The 20,610-nt window shown below is 46.7% G+C and overlaps 1 protein-coding gene across 1 annotated transcript in view; it reads left to right on the top strand.

The window, feature by feature from the left end:
• Window positions 1–13,622, top strand: part of VTI1A (vesicle transport through interaction with t-SNAREs 1A) — a 337,493-nt gene extending 323,871 nt beyond the window's left edge. The window contains 1 exon segment of the mRNA XM_040434906.1: window positions 11,109–13,622. Within this exon segment, the coding sequence (XP_040290840.1) occupies window positions 11,109–11,202 (94 nt within the window). The 3' untranslated portion in view covers window positions 11,203–13,622.
• Window positions 13,623–20,610: the final 6,988 nt, after the last annotated feature.

Here is a 20,610-nt window from a genome sequence, read left to right as displayed (position 1 = left end):
TTTCAGGGGGGAAGATGACTGTAGGACAGGAGAATACAGTCTATTGCCCCCTGTTATCAGCCATTTCAGGGGAGAGGATGACTGTAGGACAGGAGAATACAATCTATTGCCCCTGTTATCAGCCATTTCAGGGGAGAGGATGACTGTAGGACAGGAGAATACAGTCTATTGCTCCCTGTTATCAGCCATTTCAGAGGAGAGGATGACTGTAGGACAGGAAAATACAATCTATTGCCCCTGTTATCAGCCATTTCAGGGGAGAGGATGACTGTAGGACAGGAGAATACAATCTATTGCTCCCTGTTATCAGCCATTTCAGGGGAGAGGATGACTGTAGGACAGGAGAATACAGTCTATTGCCCCCTGTTATCAGCCATTTCAGGGGAGAGGATGACTGTAGGACAGGAGAATACAGTCTATTGCTCCCTGTTATCACCCATTTCAGGGGAGAGGATGACTGTAGGACAGGAGAATACAGTCTATGTCCCCCTGTTATCAGCCATTTCAGGCCAGGGGAGAGGATGACTGTAGGACAGGAGAATACAGTCTATTGCCCCCTGTTATCAGCCATTTCAGGGGAGAGGATGACTGAAGGACAGGAGAATACAGTCTATTGCCCCCTGTTATCAGCCATTTCAGGGGAGAGGATGACTGTAGGACAGGAGAATACAGTCTATTGCTCCCTGTTATCAGCCATTTCAGGGGAGAGGATGACTGTAGGACAGGAGAATACAGTCTATTGCCCCCTGTTATCAGCCATTTCAGTGGAGAGGATGACTGTAGGACAGGAGAATACAATCTATTGCTCCCTGTTATCAGCCATTTCAGGGGAGAGGATGACTGTAGGACAGGAGAATACAGTCTATTGCCCCCTGTTATCAGCCATTTCAGAGGAGAGGATGACTGTAGGACAGGAGAATACAGTCTATTGCTCCCTGTTATCAGCCATTTTAGGGGAGAGGATGACTGTAGGACAGGACAATACAGTCTATTGCCCCCTGTTATCAGCCATTTCAGGGGAGAGGATGACTGTAGGACAGGAGAATACAATCTATTGCCCCCTGTTATCAGCCATTTCAGGGGGAGAGGATGACTGTAGGACAGGAGAATACAATCTATTGCTCCCTGTTATCAGCCATTTCAGGGGAGAGGATGACTGTAGGACAGGAGAATACAGTCTATTGCCCCCTGTTATCAGCCATTTCAGAGGAGAGGATGACTGTAGGACAGGAGAATACAGTCTATTGCTCCCTGTTATCAGCCATTTTAGGGGAGAGGATGACTGTAGGACAGGAGAATACAGTCTATTGCCCCCTGTTATCAGCCATTTCAGGGGAGAGGATGACTGTAGGACAGGAGAATACAGTCTATTGCTCCCTGTTATCAGCCATTTCAGGGGAGAGGATGACTGTAGGACAGGAGAATACAGTCTATTGCTCCCTGTTATCAGCCATTTCAGAGGAGAGGATGACTGTAGGACAGGAGAATACAGTCTATTGCCTCCTGTTATCAGACATTTCAGGGGAGAGGATGACTGTAGGACAGGAGAATACAGTCTATTGCCCCTGTTATCAGCCATTTCAGGGGAGAGGATGACTGTAGGACAGGAGAATACAGTCTATTGCTCCCTGTTATCAGCCATTTCAGAGGAGAGGATGACTGTAGGACAGGAGAATACAGTCTATTGCCCCCTGTTATCAGCCATTTCAGGAGAGAGGATGACTGTAGGACAGGAGAATACAGTCTATTGCTCCCTGTTATCAGCCATTTCAGGGGAGAGGATGACTGTAGGACAGGAGAATACAGTCTATTGCTCCCTGTTATCAGCCATTTCAGGGGAGAGGATGACTGTAGGACAGGAGAATACAGTCTATTGCTCCCTGTTATCAGCCATTTCAGGGGAGAGGATGACTGTAGGATAGGAGAATACAGTCTATTGCTCCCTGTTATCAGCCATTTCAGGGGAGAGGATGACTGTAGGACAGGAGAATACAGTCTATTGCCCCCTGTTATCAGCCATTTTAGGGGAGAGGATGACTGTAAAGGTAATGCCCATTTGTGGCATCCAGCGGCTGCACAGTTTTACCCCAATATTGTACGGTCTTTGGCTGCCACAGGTGGTCATATGCAGACTGTTGCAGCGTTGGACTGTGCACTAAGACAAGTAAATGCAGTCTATTGCTACCTGCTGTGAGCTATGTCCAGATGGTCGTGGCCTTAATGTTACAGTCAGACACCTTACTCTTTTCGAGTACAGAGCTGCCATATCGTAGCTGTCACTGCAGCCATTTGGTTATCAGTCGCCCTGCTTTTCTAGAAACATTTAATTTTTTTTAAAAATTTTTTTTTTCATGTAAAAAGTTTGTGTTTGTTATTATTTAAAGGTGAAGTGCTGTGTGAATTAGATCTCTATCCCACACCAACGTCCTCCTCTCCCCAGCGCCATGCGTCGCACGTTCTGCTGCAGATCTTGTAGCTTCCTGTGCGCTGCATGGGCCGAGCCTCTACATGTGGAGGTTCACTGAAATATTCATACTCTGTGGGGAATTCTCCTTTGAACCCCTCTCCTCCTCCTCCGTATCATGGTACCATCGCACAGTAGTGTGCTCTCGCCCTCCCGGAGTTCTCATGACATCTAGTCCTATTCTGAGCATGATGGGGGTTATAATGCAGCGGCAGCCGCTCATCCCTGCTCTCTTTCCCTGCAGTGTTTTTTTTTTAGGCTCCCTATCTACCACTGGAGGTGAAAGAAGAAAGTAAGGGGTCACGAAACCATGCAAGGGTTAAGGCCGGAGACAAAGCGGCACGCACTCCGCCGTTCTTCCCCACCATCCCTTTAATTGAAACGTACGTTCTTTAAAGCCGCAGGATACAACGTTAATAACATTCAGCATGCAAATGAACAAGTCTTTGCCCCGAGGCGCTGCAGTCCTGGCTGTTCCGATGGGCGTCTTCTTTCAAATGTATATTCTTTCTTAAATTATTTACCCTGTCAACACGCTCTGCATGCAGAAAGCGTCTGTGCAGCGCCGATCCGGCCCTGACGGGTGCGAGTGGAGCGTCCTCCGAGGTGTCCTATCCTGGCGTGTCCGTCCAGTTCTGTCGCTCTCATGTGAACACCCACAGGCGGTGTCTGCCAGTGACAGGGCTGTTGGCTCCCGTACAGATGGGTACAATCAATGCCCACCATTGTTCTGCCCCAGAGCGCGTCTCCGCACTAGAAAGGGAGAAATCACCAAAATAATGTTTATTTAATGGGCCGTCTGCAGCCACAATGCACAATCTGCTCTGTCCAAAGGAGAGTGGCGAGCGCCGGGGCCCCAACCTCGAGTCCTTGTAACGTCCCTGCAGCTGTGAGGATGGGGGAGGAGGCCGAAGGAGTCGATAAAAATCATAGTATATTAATTGTCATTTCAGCAGATGCAAAATATAAAGTATCAAGAGCTTCTCTGTTTCCGTGTGGAAGGAAAAGTTCAGAAACTTTCCTCGTTGTTTTCAAGATTTTTGCTTGCTGTCGGTGATTGGGAACGTTCCTGTTTACACTTACAATCTGAAAACCCTAAGTCTTGCTCCTGCAGGATTGTTACAATGTATCAGTGTAGATAAAAGCTTCTTATTTTTCAGTTGTCCTGTTCGCTACATTGTAAACTGTTGCATCTTGCAGATGCGTGCTGGTGCCCAGCTGGAGCCGGCGCCGCTGTGTGACCGCCATGTTTCCGTCCCTCTGGTCTAGTCCAGGATTTGCCCGTTCAGTTGCGGTGTGTTGGGCGCTGCGCCGGAGGGGAGGTCTCCGCTGCACTGACGAGCTGTTGCAGAATTGTAGTATTTCTGCAGATTGGTCCCCATAGAAGCAGACTACTTTGTAGTTTGTAACCATGGGGACACAAAGGTCTTCCTGGGAGATGTATACACAAAACGGGAAACGAACTTCAATCAAAATGATTTGCAAAGTTTTTAAGCTTAGATGCAATTTGGCACAAGTCAACATGGCGCGCGAGTTACACCCTAAAGAGATAAATCACCGGTAAGACCTGTAAGCAGCTCCGCACTTAGAAAATAATGTGCAATCAGGGCTATCGTGTCCTACATAGAGGTGACCCCGGGTGGTGGACGTTACACTGTGACGATGTTTCAGCTCATGAGAGTGTAGTGGAGCCTTGTAAGGCGCAGGAGCTGGGGAGAACAGTGCAGGATTGGGGAAAGATGGGTGACTGCCCCCTGTGGGTGCTGATATGGACTGTTGTCACTCGGCTTTCTTTGACGCAGACATACTGTAGCCATGGAGACCCCAGGACTAGTCTTAACTTTCAAGGAGGACCTCTCGCCTCTCCTGGCATAGCTGTTTTAGAAGCTACTTGCATTCCCCATGTAATTTCTTGTCAATGATTTACTAAAACAGACAGAGGAGGTGAGAGGTCCCCTTTAAAAGTAAGCGTCCTTCACACTCAGTTGCTGCATGTAGTAAGCTGCTACATGTCATCCAGGACCCGGCACAGCACTGACGAGTTGCAAGAACCCCGAAACTGTCTACACAGGGGTTTCTGGTTTGGCTGACATGAGCTAATTTGCATACTTGTTTTCCCATGGAGCACTGCTTGAAAACGAAATCTCCTTAAGATAAGTGGAGCTTTCCTTTAAGTACCTTATCCACCCTTTCCTAACCGGCCTGCTCCTTGTGAGGAGGAACGCTCCGCAGAACGCTGCAGGGTAATGGGGGACGGACTCCTCCAGACAAGCACTTTCTCCCTAATCCCGGTTTAGAAGATTATTCTTCCACCTTCATCAGCCACAGCCGGGAAAACTCATTTACAAATTCCTACAAACGCAACTTTGAATCGGATTTGCTCGGCTGTGGCCCCGGCGCCTCAGCTGCACCTGTTCTCAGGGTGCGGAGCGATCAGAGCTCCCATCACCAGGAAACAGCCAGATGATCGTGCCAGATCGGCGAGAGCGAAGGCGAAACAGCAACTTAAGAAAAGGAGCAACGTTTTTCTGTCTTATAAGTGTACGCTTATAATGCCTTGAGGCCCTCATCCTAAAAGTCAGACCTGCTGTGCCGGAGCCGGAGGAGCCCGGATTGGAAGCGACAGAAATTGGGGATTCGGCCTCTTATGAATATTTCACTGCCGAGCTTTGATTTTCCTGAGTTTTTGTGAAATGTAACGTTGATTGCGAACATAGAAAAACTGCACGGAACTGGCAAATCCTAAAAGCTCAGAGACCTATTCACACTCAGTGAGGCGCCTGCAGAGTGATAACCGGCGTGACCGCCATTGCAGCCACATTGCTATGTATATAACCCAGTAGTAGGGTTGTTTCCATACCAAATTTTGATTCGGTTTCGATACCATAAAAAAGTATTGCGATACTCGATACCATTCGATACCACACGAAAAAAGTAAAACGCCAAAAAAAGCCGCGTGTATTTCACATTTTATGGAACGTCCGGCCCATAATCGAACAGTCCTATCCTAATTTTTTGGGGAGACAAGGTGACTAAAAAAAAATGGCAAATCGCGCAGTTTTTCTTTTCTTTTGTTTCTTTTACGGTGTTCACCGCATAGGAGATATTTTTTTATATTTTAATAGTTTGGACTTTTTGGACGTGGCGATATGTAATATTTTATTTATTTATTGTTCATGTATTTTAGGGGGTGATTTATACTTAATATTTTGGTGTTTTTATTAAACTTTTTTTTTTTTTTTACTTTTTATTTAATAACTATTTCCCCCTTAGGGGCTAGAACCTGGGATCTTTTAATCCCTTGTCCTATTCACTCTAATAGATCTCTACAGGGTGTATAGGACCTCACACTCTCCCTGCTGCTCTGTGCATAGTGCACACAGCAGCAGGGAGATTACCATGGCAGCCAGGGCTTCAGTAGCGTCCTGGCTGCCATGGTAACCGATCGGAGCCCCAGGATTACACTGCTGGGGCTCCAATCAGAAGCTGCCACTGCACCACCAATGAGAGGAGGTGAGGGGACTCTGTGGCCACTGCCACCAATGATTTCAATACTGTGGAGGGGACACTGCACCACCAATGAGAGGAGGTGAGGGGACTCTGTGGCCACTGCCACCAATGATTTCAATACTGTGGAGGGGACACTGCGCCACCAATGTTTTTAATACTGGGGATGGGGGGGAAGGGCGCACTGTGCCACCAATGATAATTAACGTTTAATATTAGTTATCATTGGTGGCACAGTGCGCCCTTCCCCCCCTCCGTCCCCAGTATTAAAAACATTTGTGGCACAGTAGCCACAGCCCCTCCTCCGCCCCTCTGCGCTCTCATTGGAGGCAGCGGCAGCACAGGGGGGAGAGCGAAAAGACAAATCCCAGTATTGTACCGATACAGGGCTAAAAGTATTGATTGGGTATTGAAAGTTCAATACCCGAAACAGCCCTACCTAGTACCGCCATTTAGTGTCCCAATAATACCATCATACAGTATCCAAATAATGCTACCATGTAATACGCCTATAACACCGCCATATATTTCCCACACAATACTGCCAAGTACGGTAATACTATCACATATTGCCCACATAACCCTGCTGAAGATTTTCCACATAAATAAAACTAATGTCAAAATAATACCTCTATATATTAAATGATACCTCTATAAAATTACTAAATAATTCTGCCATACAGTGCCAAAGTAATCCCTAAATAAAGCTGCTATACAGTGCCGAAATAGTACTTCTAAAAATGTATGAATAATAATTTTATACAGTAATAGCTTTATCCAAAGCCTAACTAAAACTGCCATGCAGTGCCCAAATAATACCTCAATAAAATGCCTAAAGGGGTTGTGTAGTGGGCTAATGTTGATGACCTGTCCTCAGGATGGGTCACCAATATCAGATCAGTGGGGTTCCAGCTCCTGCCGATCAGCCGTTTCCTCCTCAGAATTACCTTCGCACCGTCTCCTGTGTAGAGGCGGTAATTACAACTGCTTGTCCCATTCAAGTGAACTGTAATTACACTGCACCGCCGCTGCAAAGGAGACGATGCGCAGGCAATTTTGTAAGAGGAAGTAGCGCTTGCACAACTGCCACCCCTTTAAACAGCTCATCGGTGGGGGTGCACTCTCGCCGATCTGATATTGATGACCTTTCCTGAGAATAGGTCATCAATATCTGTGCGGTACACAACCCTTTTAGAAAATACTTCCATACAGTACTTAAATAATACCTTAAATACCATAAATAATGCCTCCATACAGGGCCTAAATAATACCATTATACAATGCCTAAATAAAACTGCCGTCCACTGAATAAATAATACAGCTATACTGTGCCCAAATAATGCCGAAAAAATGTTACAATGTCTAACTAATACCGCCATAACATGCCTAAATACACTGACAAATAATTTAAAAAGTGTCCCCACTGGTCCCATAAATGCTGGACTGGAGATAAATCTGGTGACCGGGCGGCCAAGGAAGTGCTGTAATCTGGAGGAGACATTCCTGGGAAACCCTTGCTGTAGGGTGAGCATTATCCTGCCATGAGAGGAACACATGAGGCGGCAGGATGTCCGCTGTTAGTGTCCCTCGTATCACTACTAGGGGTGACCGACTGTATATGTGATGGCTCCCCCGATCATCACCAGCAGTTGGGGCAGTGTGTCCTCCACAGGCAGGACTGCAGAGCTCACCACCAGGCCTCCATACTCCAACATGACCGTCACCAGATCCCAAACAGATCCTGGATTCATCACTAGTGTCAGGGGCAGTGCAGGTTTCTCATTCACAACTTCACTGCAAACAAAAGTGACAGTGGCTGCTGTCAGTGGCAGGAATGGGCACCGGGACACCAAATGTCCTTCTGCTAAGCCCCTGGAAATGGTCCGGGCAGAGACAGGAGTCGCCTGCATCTGGATGGAGGACAGTGGAACTGTGGAGCTGCTTGTGCTCATCGGGGATCAAACAATCTTCTCTACTGGTGATCTGTCTGGGCCGTCCAGAGCCCTCACGTGATCACTGCTCCCAACATCTCCTAACAACGATGTCAGAACGGTCTGGATGGAGGGCAGTTAATCAACACGACCATCCTGCTTCTATCAGAGGCGCACTACCCAAAAGTAGCCTCTGGGAGCTTTTTTTATGGTGTAGTGGGGGAATCACTTTTATACCCTCTTGTGGCAAGACCAAGTGTCTAATCAGACCGCACCTGCAATCATTACATATCTGCCCGAGACTGAAGTGCAGGACAAGTTTTACAGCAGCCGACATTTCTGTCGGGGGGTGGTATATTCTATTTTGTCAAGGACTGTTGTCAAGCTGGTGGTGTAACATCTGTGGAGGTGGGGGTGTAACGTCTGGGGAGGTGGGGGTGTAATGTCAGTGGAGGTGGGGGTGTAACATCTGTGGAGGTGGGGGTGTAACGTCTGGGGAGGTGGGGGTGTAATGTCTGGGGAGGTGGGGGTGTAATGTCAGTGGAGGTGGGGGTGTAATGTCAGTGGAGGTGGGGGTGTAATGTCAGTGGAGGTGGGGTTGTAACATCCATGGCAGTGGTGGGGGGGGTAACATCCGTGGTGTGGGTGTAACATCCGTGGTGGGAGTGTAACGTCCATGGTGGGAGTGTAGCGTCCGTGGTGTGGGTGTAACATCCGTGGTGGGAGTGTAACGTCCATGGTGGGAGTGTAGCGTCCGTGGTGTGGGTGTAACATCCGTGGTGGGAGTGTAACGTCCATGGTGGGAGTGTAGCGTCCGTGGTGGGGGCTTAACGTCCGTGGTGGGGGCTTAACATCCGTGGTGGGGATGTAACATCCGTGGTGGGAGTGTAACGTCCATGGTGGGAGTGTAGCGTCCGTGGTGTGGGTGTAACGTCCGTGGTGGGGGCGTAACGTCCATGGTGGGAGTGTAGCGTCCGTGGTGTGGGTGTAACATCCGTGGTGGGAGTGTAACGTCCATGGTGTGAGTGTAGCGTCCGTGGTGTGGGTGTAACGTCCGTGGTGGGGGCTTAACGTCCGTGGTGGGGGTGTAACGTCCCTGGTAAACCAGCAGTGATAGTCACCCAGCTTTCCTGGTGGCTGAACGGCAGTCTGCATCTGTACAGACACTGGGGACGTGTCAGAACATAACTGAGTAAATTAGTCGGTCAGGACTTTAGGAAAACTGAGTGACAACTCCTGGGGGAGCTTTGGCATTGACCATACTGGCTGTTTGGTTGTCAGGCAACTTTCTCAGAAAATGAAGCAACTAGGAAACGGCATAAATATTGTCATATAACAGACACCGATTTCAAAATCGCTGTTTGCTGTCAGTAAATAGAAGAAAGGAAGGCACATCTAATGTATCCGTGCAGGTAAGAGGTGTCGGCCCGGTGTCCTTTACCATTTCCAGGTCTTTCTCTTTACATTGCTCCTAATGTCGCACACTTCACTGCGTGCCGGGTGTCAGTAAAGCTGATTTTAGAGAACTCCGCCTCATTAGTCACTGCACAGGGTATGTGATGGACCCTCACGTGTCATTGATCCTCAGTGCATGGTCCCCATGTATGTTAAATAGCCCGATGCTGCGCCAATCTATCAGCTGTCCTGGCTGCAGAAGGCGCACGGCTGCTATACGTGCTGAGGGAACGAAGACGCATCTAAGTGATAAATGAGGCGAGAGCGAGATCTCCTCCCCCAGCACAGGCCACAAATGTGATGGCGTAGGACCTGTCAGCAAGGGAATGTGTGTGGGGGGCAGCACCCCAAAATTATACTGCGCACAATAGGCCCAAAAGCTACAAATAAAGTAGTAGATGTCCCCTGCAGTCCTATGTAACACCACAGATAACACAGTGATAACTCTTAGTACAGATAATGTAGTGGATGTTACCTGCAGTCCTATGTAACACCACAGATAACACAATGATAACTCTTAGTACAGATAATGTAGTGGATGTCACCTGCAGTCCTATGTAACACCACAGATAACACAGTGATAACTCTCTGAGTACAGATAATGTAGTGGATGTTACCTGCAGTCCTATGTAACACCACAGATAACACAATGATAACTCTTAGTACAGATAATGTAGTGGATGTCACCTGCAGTCCTATGTAACACCACAGATAACACAGTGATAACTCTCTGAGTACAGATAATGTAGCAGATGTCACCTGCAGTCCTATGTAACACCACTGGATCCTGTCACTTGGTGTTGTCTTGTCCTGACATTTAAATTGATAAGCTATCCTCAGAATAGGGTGTCGGTATCTGGTTGGCGGTGGTCTGACACCCGGGTCCCCCACCGATCAGCTGTTCATTACACAGACGAAGTGCAGAGTAATGAACAGGGGGGGCACTCGCATGGAGCACCGCCTCCTCGTCAAATAGCTGATTGGCCGGATGTCGGACCCCCACCAATCTGATATTGATGACCTATCTAGGTCAAGACATGCAAGAATGTTACCATTCAGTGATTGCCAGCAGAGATCTTATAAATCATCAGCAGTTGAAAGCTGCGGTGGTCTAGTTGTTGACGTCGGCAGCCGGTTGTCCTGTGTGGGGGGCTTCTGGTGTTCAGGACGTGATTTCTGGGGCCTGTGTAAAATGTAACCTCTACTCCAGGCGCCAATTATTTGATTTTGCGTTGTCGTCTTTTACGACGGAGACTCTTCTCTATGAGCCGTTACAGACTGACCGATAAGATTTCATCTGAAGGTCGCGTTTTATCTGCCGGCGCTCCCCACTGGCGTCTGCGTCCTCCTCTGATCAGCCGATACATGGCGCCGGTAGTTTACATGTAGTGAACATACTTCCCACTGTCTGTCACACGGAAGTCAATGCGCCGTCAGGTCTCACCCTTGTGATTTGCTTCAAATGCCTTTAATATATATTTTTCATGTCAGTTATTGCTTGTGCCTCGGTGCGCGGCGCCCGTTCTCCACCAGAAACACACAACAGGAATCCTTAACATCGGTAAATTAATTGGGCATTGTGGAGAAAGGGACATTTGAGTCGAGACGTCTCGTAGAAGGAGAGAAGATTGTCAACGTGTCGCTTTTTATCCCAGGAGCAGCCGCTGTTTGTTTTTTATTTTATTTTTTATAAATGTTTGAGCTTAGAACTAACCAGCTTTGTCTTTTTGTATTTTTTTTTCTTTCCGCAGGGTCATCCAGAATCGGGTCTTACTGGTCGTCCTGGGGATCATCATCGTCTTCACCATCATTCTGGCCATTTACTTCTCTTTTCGTGGACACTGATCCTGTCCTCTTCCCACTGTGCAGCGGGCGGCGGAGTCATTCTGATCGAATGTTCCTGTGTATCGCACTCTATGGAACAATATCCCTAAAAACTGCAGGTCAACTTCCAAAACTGTCTTCTTTTTCCACCAAGGACCGTCCATCACCTCTCGGGAACCCTCTCATGATCCTTCAGACCTTCCTTTGCAAGATGAAGATACGATAACCAGAAGAAGTCAACTTTTTAGGTGTCGAATTGTATATTTCTGGTGATTTTCTTCTTGTCTGGTGGACTTCCGTTATTTCTTCTTGGTCTCGTGGTTGAGATCTTGGCCAAAGGTTGACAATTTTATCATTTAAGCCTAATTTATAATGATTCCCTTCAGCCATGGTGGGGTTAATGGAATGAAATATGATGATCAGATTATTGATACGGTATTGTAAAGGGTTAATTAAAGGAGATCCCCAGTCACTAATGAACATTCATCCCCCCTTTTAGTCAGTGTAACAGTATAGTTTCGACATTGCAACAACTCATGCCCGTTAGATCTATGACAAAGACTGTCCCATGACTACAAGTAGGTGTCAGGCCCCACCTCCTTAGGATATCTCCTTGTCAGGTGCACAATCATAAGACATTTAGGCTCCGCCCAGGCTGGGAAAGATTTGGGCAATGGTAGTTGGAGGTGATACATGATGGGAGATTAATACTGATCCTGTCTGCTTTTCGTGCCTGCCCCTACTCCAGGCTTGGAGCTTCCACCAGGACCAGTAGTGAACTGATGTGAGGATGACTGCAGATTTAGGCCTCGTGGATGATTGGTGTTGTCCTTTCAGTTGTGTGTTTTTCTCTTCCTGTCCATGACCGATGTTTGATTTATCTTAGAAAATGATCAAATTCTCACCCTGTGATCTCACCCTCACCCTTCTCCCCAATAGAAGCTAACCAAAGTCCAAGTATCACAGTATAGATCCCAAAATCCTGTAGCAGTCGTGCAAGCAACATTGTGGTGGTCTCCATGCCTCGTGTCATCAGGGGACACTTCTCTACACTTCTCTATTCAGACCATGACCTGTGCTAACTGAGGTGTCGCGATTGTCCTTATCCATGATGCATCCTATTGGGCATTCATTTGATGGTTCCTCCAATCTACAGCCACTTGTAGCACAAGAAACGTCTGCTCTTTGATAAAGCCGGGCCATACACAGGAGATAGCTTTTGAGCTGACCGCGATCTCTCCCGATCCCCCACATCTCTGGTGCTTATCTTCCCAAGAATTAAAGAATTGGGCAGTTGAAACCCAACTTTCCCGACCCTTCTTTCCCCCAACCTCTGCCATCAGGGAGAGTCAGGAGGACCTAACATACTCATTAGAAGCTTGTTCAGTCCCACCAAAACTGGCTTGTTCAACCAAGATACATCAAATGTGTATGGAAGAAGCTGTAAGATCCCAAATATTGGCGAGATTTGGGCACGAGATGGAGCATCATTTTCTGGCAGAGACATGTGAGATCATAAGTTGTCAGCTGTTCCTAAGCATGAAACGATATGACCTTGGCTGGTCCATGTGGTATCTTTATTGTGTATGGCTCTACAAACAGAGGCTGATCTGTAGGGGTGGGACACTGTGGTCTTCACGGTGACACGGGAGCCCTATTACTGAAGTCAGGCCGGGGAATTGTCATGTCTGAAGCAGCCACTCCACTAGAGATGTCAGTCATGAGCACACAGGATAAGACATCTGGTGATGTGTATGTGCGTCGTCCACTACTGGAATTGTATCTTCATTTTTGATTCTTCTCTTTATGTCTGTGACACCATGCTGCATCATTAAAGGGGTTATCCAACTTTAAACTTTTTTTAAGAGACCTCTTCATAGTAGCCAGACCCCCCTTCCTTCCCTCTGGGTTCCGATTCCACGGTCACCTCTGCAGGTCGGGTCTCTGGGAATCAACAACGTGTTGACAGGGCCGCACGTGACCGCTGCCACCAATCACTGGCTGCAGTGGTGACCCAGTACCGGCACGTGACCCAGTGATAGGCTGCAGTGGGTATTTGCGGCCCCGTCAGTAGGATCCCAGGTCCTGCGGAGGCTGTAATGGAGCCAGAACTCACCAGGACTAGGTAAGGGTGATCCCCACCACGGGACCAAACACTCTAAAGGGATCAGTTAAAAAAAGATTAAAGTTGGATAATGCCTTTAATACACCACCCCACCCCCCCTTGTTACCCCAAGCCGTTCATTACCTGACCTCATTAACACTCTGCATTGCTCCCTGTAATTTATTGTGGCCAGGACAGGCCCGAAATCCGGTAACATGCCTCAGTCTTCTGTTTCCTGTGTTGTAGTTTCTAGATATGTGGATATTTTGTTCTTTTAATATAAATTATGTATAAAGTGTAATGCAATAAAATATATTATTAAAAGACCAGAAGAACTAGAAGCTCTTAGGAGTGCTGTGATGTTCGTAACAATGTAACAGGTCGGCATTAGGAATGGAATCTGGAATTGTCAAGGTACAGTATACAGACAGGACACATATTGTGGTTAATCTATGTAATGTGACTGGGAAATAACCTACTACAATGCACAGCGCTCATAACCGTCAGCGCTCACCATTCTACAGTCTACATTAAAAAAAAAAGATAACTACATGACATTGCTTATTGTGTACTGATCCTGAGTTACCTGTATTATACACTGCTCAAAAAAATAAAGGGAACACTTAAACAACACAATGTAACTCCAAGTCAATCCCACTTCTGTGAAATCAAACTGTCCACTGAGTGACAATCAATTTCACATGCTGTTGTGCAAATGGGATAGACTACAGGTGGAAATTATAGGCAATTAGCAAGACACCCCCAATAAAGGAGTGGTTCTGCAGGTGGAGACCTCAGACCACTTCTCAGATCCTATGCTTCCTGGCTGATGTTTTGGTCACTTTTGAATGCTGGCGGTGCTTTCACTCTAGTGGTAGCATGAGACGGAGTCTACAACCCACACAAGTGGCTCAGGTAGTGCAGCTTATCCAGGATGGCACATCTATGCGAGCTGTGGCAAGAAGGTTTGCTGTGTCTGTCAGCGTAGTGTCCAGAGCATGGAGGCGCTACCAGGAGACAGGCCAGTACATCAGGAGACGTGGAGGAGGCCGTAGGAGGGCAACAACCCAGCAGCAGGACCGCTACCTCCGCCTTTGTGCAAGGAGGAACAGGAGGAGCACTGCCAGAGCCCTGCAAAATGACCTCCAGCAGGCCACAAATGTGCATGTGTCTGCTCAAACGGTCAGAAACAGACTCCATGAGGGTGATATGAGGGCCCGACGTCCACAGGTGGGGGTTGTGCTTACAGCCCAACACCGTGCAGGACGTTTGGCATTTGCCAGAGAACACCAAGATTGGCAAATTCGCCACTGGCGCCCTGTGCTCTTTACAGATTAAAGCAGGTTCACACTGAGCACATGTGACAGACGTGACAGAGTCTGGAGACGCCGTGGAGAACGTTCTGCTGCCTGCAACATCCTCCAGCATGACCGGTTTGGCATTGGGTCAGTAATGGTGTGTGGTGGCATTTCTTTGGAGGGCCGCACAGCCCTCCATGTGCTCGCCAGAGGTAGCCTGACTGCCATTAGGTACCGAGATGAGATCCTCAGACCCCTTGTGAGACCATATGCTGGTGCGGTTGGCCCTGGGTTCCTCCTAATGCAAGACAATGCTAGACCTCATGTGGCTGGAGTGTGTCAGCAGTTCCTGCAAGATGAAGGCAGGGAAAGGGAAATGGTCACGCCTAGTGAGTCCCTATGCCGAGCCCTGACTGCTATCAGTATGAAGAGACCTTGATGGTAGGAATGTTCATAAGCAGTAACCTAAGCCCTATCTAACCCTAACAGGACCCTGCAGATAGTGTCAGGACACAGATGGTCTATTCCTTTCCAGATGAAGGAATAGGAGACCACCTCAGGCCTAATATCTGCAGGTCGTGAAGAGCAACTAACAACAAAGAAGATAAACTTCCAGAAGTATGCGGACGAGCAGGAACTCAGATAGAACCCACACTAGGGCTTCCACAAACAAGGAGCTATCAACCGCATAGCATGATGGGTGAGGCTGGACTAAATAGAGGAGAAGGAATGACCACTTAAGTTACACCGGAGACGAGAGGTGTGGTCATCCCATCAACAACACAGAAAGGTGAAACCAAATAGGCTGTCAATCACGTACATCCAGTCTCCTCGATCTTCTAGTCCCTGTCACAGGTGGGGCCGTGACACCTGTGCTGATCCTGAGTTATATCCTGTATTATACTCCAGAGCTGCACTCACTATTCTGCTGATGTAGTCACTGGGTGTACATGCATTACATTACTTATCCTGTATTGATCCTGAGTAACATTCAGTATTATACTCCAGAGCTGCACTCACTATTCTGCTGGTGCAGTCACTGTGTACATACATTACATTACTTATCCTGTACTGATCCTGAGTTGCATCATGTATTATACTCCAGAGCTGCACTCACTATTCTGCTGTACCTCAGGATCAGTATTGGATAAGTATTGTAATGTACTGTACACTTTGTGGGGAGCTCATCATGACAAGCACTTCAGAATTCTGTCTCCAAAAAGTCTGAAAATAGAGCTTTTGCAACTTTTTGAGGTCACTTGCACAACATTTTTGCAATATTTTGCATTTTTACAACACACTCCAGTTTTGAAAAGTATGTGGAAAAGTGGGTGTGGTTAGCTATGTTTATTAGTTTCACTCCACATTTATAACTGGGACTTTTTAAATAGACACAAAAAAGTCCTAAAGCCACTCCAATATGTGAGTGGTGTAAAAAACTGGAGTAGGATTTTTAGACAAAAGGTAAAAAGTGACTTAAAATATTGCCCTCACGATAAATTCACCCCATTGACTGCACCAGCAGAAAAAAGTGCAGCTCTGGAGTATAATACAGGATGTAACTCAGGATCAGTACAGGATAAGTAATGTATGTACACAGTGACTGCACCAGCAGAATAGTGAGTGCAGCTCTGGAGTATAATACAGGATGTAACTCAGGATCAGTACAGGATAAGTAATGTATGTACACAGTGACTGCACCAGCAGAATAGTGAGTGCAGCTCTGGAGTATAATACAGGATGTAACTCAGGATCAGTACAGGATAAGTAATGTATGTACACAGTGACTGCACCAGCAAAATAGTGAGTGCAGCTCTGGAGTATAATACAGGATGTAACTCAGGGCCAGTACAGGATAAGTAATGTATGTACACAGTGACTGCACCAGCAGAATAGTGAGTGCAGATCTGGAGTATAATACAGGATGTAACTCAAAATCAGTACAGGATAAGTAATGTAATATACAGTGAGGAACAGAAGTATTTGAACACCCTGCAATGTTGAAAGCTCTCACACTTAGAAATTATGGAGGGTCTGAAATTCACATTGTAGGTGTATTCCCACTCTGAGAGACAGAATTTAAAAAAGACATTCAGGAAATCACATTGTATGTATTTGTCTTGCACTGCTGAACAGAAGTATCTGAACACCTGAGAAAATCAGTGTTAATATTTGGTCCAGAGGCCTTTGTTTGCAGTTCCAGAGGTCAAGCGTTTCCTGCAGTTCTTGACCAGGTTTGCAGACACTGCAGCAGGGATTTTGGCCCGCTCCTCCACACAGATCTCCTCCAGATCTGTCGGGTTTCGGGGCTATCGCTGAACAACACAGAGTTTCAGCTCCCTCCAAAGATGTTCTATTGGATTTCGGTCTGGAGACTGGTTAGGCCACTCCAGAACCTTGATATGCTTCTTACGGAGCCACTCCTTGGTTATCCTGGCTGTGTGCTTCAGGTCATTGTAATGTTGGAAGACCCAGCCACGACCCATCTTCAATGCTCTGACTGAGGGAAGGAGGTTGTTGCTCAAAATCTCACAATAAATGGCCTCATTCATTCTCTCTTAATACAGTGCAGTCGTCCTGTCCCCTTCGCAGAAAAGCACCCCCAAAGCATGATGTTACCCCCCCCTCCCATGCTTCACAGTAGGGATGGTGTTCTTGGGATGCAACTCATCCTTCTTTTTCCTCCAAACACGACGAGTGAAGTTTAGACCAAAAAAGTTCTCCTTTGGTCTCATCTGACCACATGACTTTCTCCCATATCTCCTCTGGATCATCTAGATGGTCATTAGCAAACTTCAGACGGGCCTGGACATGTGATGAGTTGAGCAGGGGAACCTTCCGTGCAATGCATGATTTGAAACCATGACGGCGTAGTGTTCCACCAACAGTAACCTTTGAAACTGTGGTCCCAGCTCTCTTCATGTCATTGATCAGCTCCTCCATTGTAGTTCTGGGCTGATTCCTCACCTTTCTTATCATCAGTGATACCCACGAGGTGAGATCTTGCATGGAGCCCCAGTCCGAGGGAGACTGACAGGCGTCTTTAGCCTCTTCCATTTTCTAACAATTGCTCCAATAGTTGATCTATTTTTACCAAGCTGCTTGGCAATTGCCCTGTAGCCCTTTCCAGCCTTGTGGAGGTCCACAATTCTGTCTCTGGTGTCTTTTGACAGCTCTTTGGTCCTGCCCATGGTAGTAGTTGGCGTCTGACTGACTGTGGGGTGGACAGGGGTCTTTAAAGAGCTCAGACGGGTGCTACTATGTTAGATTAATGAGTGGAGTAGAGGTGGACTTTTTAAAGGCACAGTAACAGGTCTTTGAGAGCCAGAATTCTTGCTGTTTCTCAGGTGTTCAAATACTTCTATTCAGCAGTGCAAGACAAATAAATTCTTTAAAAATCATTCAATGTGATTTCCTGAATTATTTTTTTTATTCTGTCTCTCAGAGTAGGAAAGCACCTACAATGTGAATTTCAGACCCCTCCATGATTTCTAAGTGGGAGAACTTGCAAAATTGCAGGGTGTTCAAATACTTCTGTAACCCTACACAGTGACTGCACCAGCAGAATAGTGAGTGCAGCTCTAGAGTATAATACGGGATGTAACTCAGCTAGATAGCTAAAAAAAAAAAGTCACCCTTTGTCCTGGGTGTTAATCCGCACCCGACTGGCATAGGTCAGAACAGAGCAGTCCTCCCGGATTCAGGCCTCCAGCCTGGCACAAGGCTCAGATCCCAGTACAGAGATTGTCAGAAAGAGAGAATTCCCCCACACCTGACACTGCTGGCTGTTTTTTATAGGCCTGACAAAACCCGGCCTGGAACATGGGGAGTAGTCACCCACCAAGCACTTTGACCACTCCAAGCAAGAGCCGTCCCGGATCAGCTATTTACAGCCCTACTAAATAGCAAAGTGTCAAACAGCAACTGAAAACTGGCTCTTACTCCACCGAGGCCAGGAACCTCGGTGACACATACCTATCATCCATGATGATTCCTTGTACCTTCTTACAGTACACAGTGACTCCATCAGCAGAATAGTGAGTTCAGATCTGAAGTATAATACAGGATGCATTTCAGGATCAGTACAGGATAAGTAATGTAATGTAATGCTGGTTACTGCCAGCAGAATAGTGAGTGCAGTTCTGGGGTCTATATACGGTAACTCTCCAGTAGACTGTTATTTACTTTCAGGACTCGTTCCCACCCCTATAGTGGGCACATAACTTGGTTATTTTGAGCCGTGATTCAGAGATCCTTGGCAATCATTTATCAGTCTTCAGTGAAGCTAGGTGAGATGTCTCTGATTAAGAACTTCCACATGGCTTTCCAGCGTTTTTTGGATCCTCGGTTTCTTGAATGCTTAGTCCTGGATGCCTCCTCTTTTTGGATTACCACAAAAATAGATGAAGAACAGTCTCTGAATACTGACTGGTTGACATGTGATTTAACGCAGATACATGTGAACCTTTTGGGTTGTCACCTGCTTTGATCACTAAGTCAATATTTCAATAATCTGGCCATCGAGATTAAAAATATGTCCTCCAGACATTCTGACTGGTAGAAGATGATTAGATTTTCATTCATTAGTGGGATCCACTTTCATACTACCATTTGCACAACTCAATGTACAGTAGATCTCTGTGAAACTTCATGTCCTCAGGATTGTCCTATGATCTGGTTTGGAAGAGTTAGCAGATGGCTCTAGTCTTCTTCTTGACCCATGCCATCAGCCATTTTCTGCTCTTACTCTCCTTACCTTCTGAATCTTCTTCTCAGTCTCAGAAACGACAAGCAAAGGCCAGACAAAAGGAGGACCAAGGACCAAACAAGTGTGTCTACCATAAGTTGTCTTCTATCAAGGTCTTAGAAATTCTCTTTAGCTATTATTTAGTCATATCTCTGTCTGAAAACTAGGTGACACCAAATATCCTCCATTATGGTCCCCTCTGGAATTGTCACTGAGCTTTACCAATTATAACAACTCGAGGACTGTGGGGATTTTTGTGTGAACATTTTTTGGGGAACTTCTTGCTATTTTCAGCATCCATTTCTGCTTAGTCTTACGTTCCACCTTGCTCTTCCCTTCTACCAGTTTCCCACGTTCACGCCACTCTACTCCATCATCTTCTCTTCCTGCTGCTGTAGTCCATTGACTTCTCTCAAGAGATGTGGGGAGTTTGATCACTTACGATCGGCACCTTTAGCCACCAAGCAATGCACGCTGGTGTAAAGATCCCTCCTCTGGTCAGCTTCCCTGTGTGATCTAAGTATAATCGCCAATACCGTTTCTAATCTCAAATCAAACAGCGCTTAATTGCAACAAGTAAATTTTTTAAAGCACTTGTAAATGGTGGATTGATTGAGGGGATGTCAGAGCACAAAGCGGCGAGTCTGACGTCCGTTCTCATCTCTGGGACGGAAAACCATTTGCTATTCTGTTTAAGGCGCGTCAGGATTGTCTTCTTCTAGAACCAGCTTGGTGGGGGGGCTCCCTTTGCCGCCGCTTCAGAGCGTAGGGCATCAAAGGCTTAAATTAATGGCGAACAAAATAGTGCGGCTCTGACTATCCCATACGGGGGCGCGTCCGTCGAGGGTTATCATTAGGTAAAGAAATAAAGAGAGAGCCCGGCTGGAAAAGGGGGAGGAGGGGGCAAAAAAAAAAAATGGTGCAAGCCACAGGAGAACGGGAACGACCATCCCTCATCACAGAACGAGCTGAATGATTGGGAAACTCATCATTACCCAACAGCATCATGAAATTGTGTCCTGGGTTCATAAAATAAGAAGAAGGGGGGTGTGCTGCTGCTGCCACCGCCGCGCCGTGTGTCTGTCTTATCGTGTTCTTTTTTTTTTTTTTTTTTTTTTTGCTGCGGTTCTTTTCTTTAAACCTGTCAGATCATTTCAGTATTTCCAATCCGAGGAAAACAGCCTGCCTGCTGCTTTATTTGAAGTTGTAATAGTGTCAAGAAGTCAGGACTGACTGACAGGCTTCAGTCCCAGAGGGGCTCATTAAATCATAAAAAAACT

The sequence above is a fragment of the Bufo bufo genome, chromosome 6 (assembly GCF_905171765.1).
Source record: "Bufo bufo chromosome 6, aBufBuf1.1, whole genome shotgun sequence".
Classification (NCBI taxonomy): domain Eukaryota; kingdom Metazoa; phylum Chordata; class Amphibia; order Anura; family Bufonidae; genus Bufo; species Bufo bufo.
The sequence above is the reverse complement of the archived record's forward strand: the minus strand, read 5'-3'. Positions and strand labels throughout refer to the sequence as shown.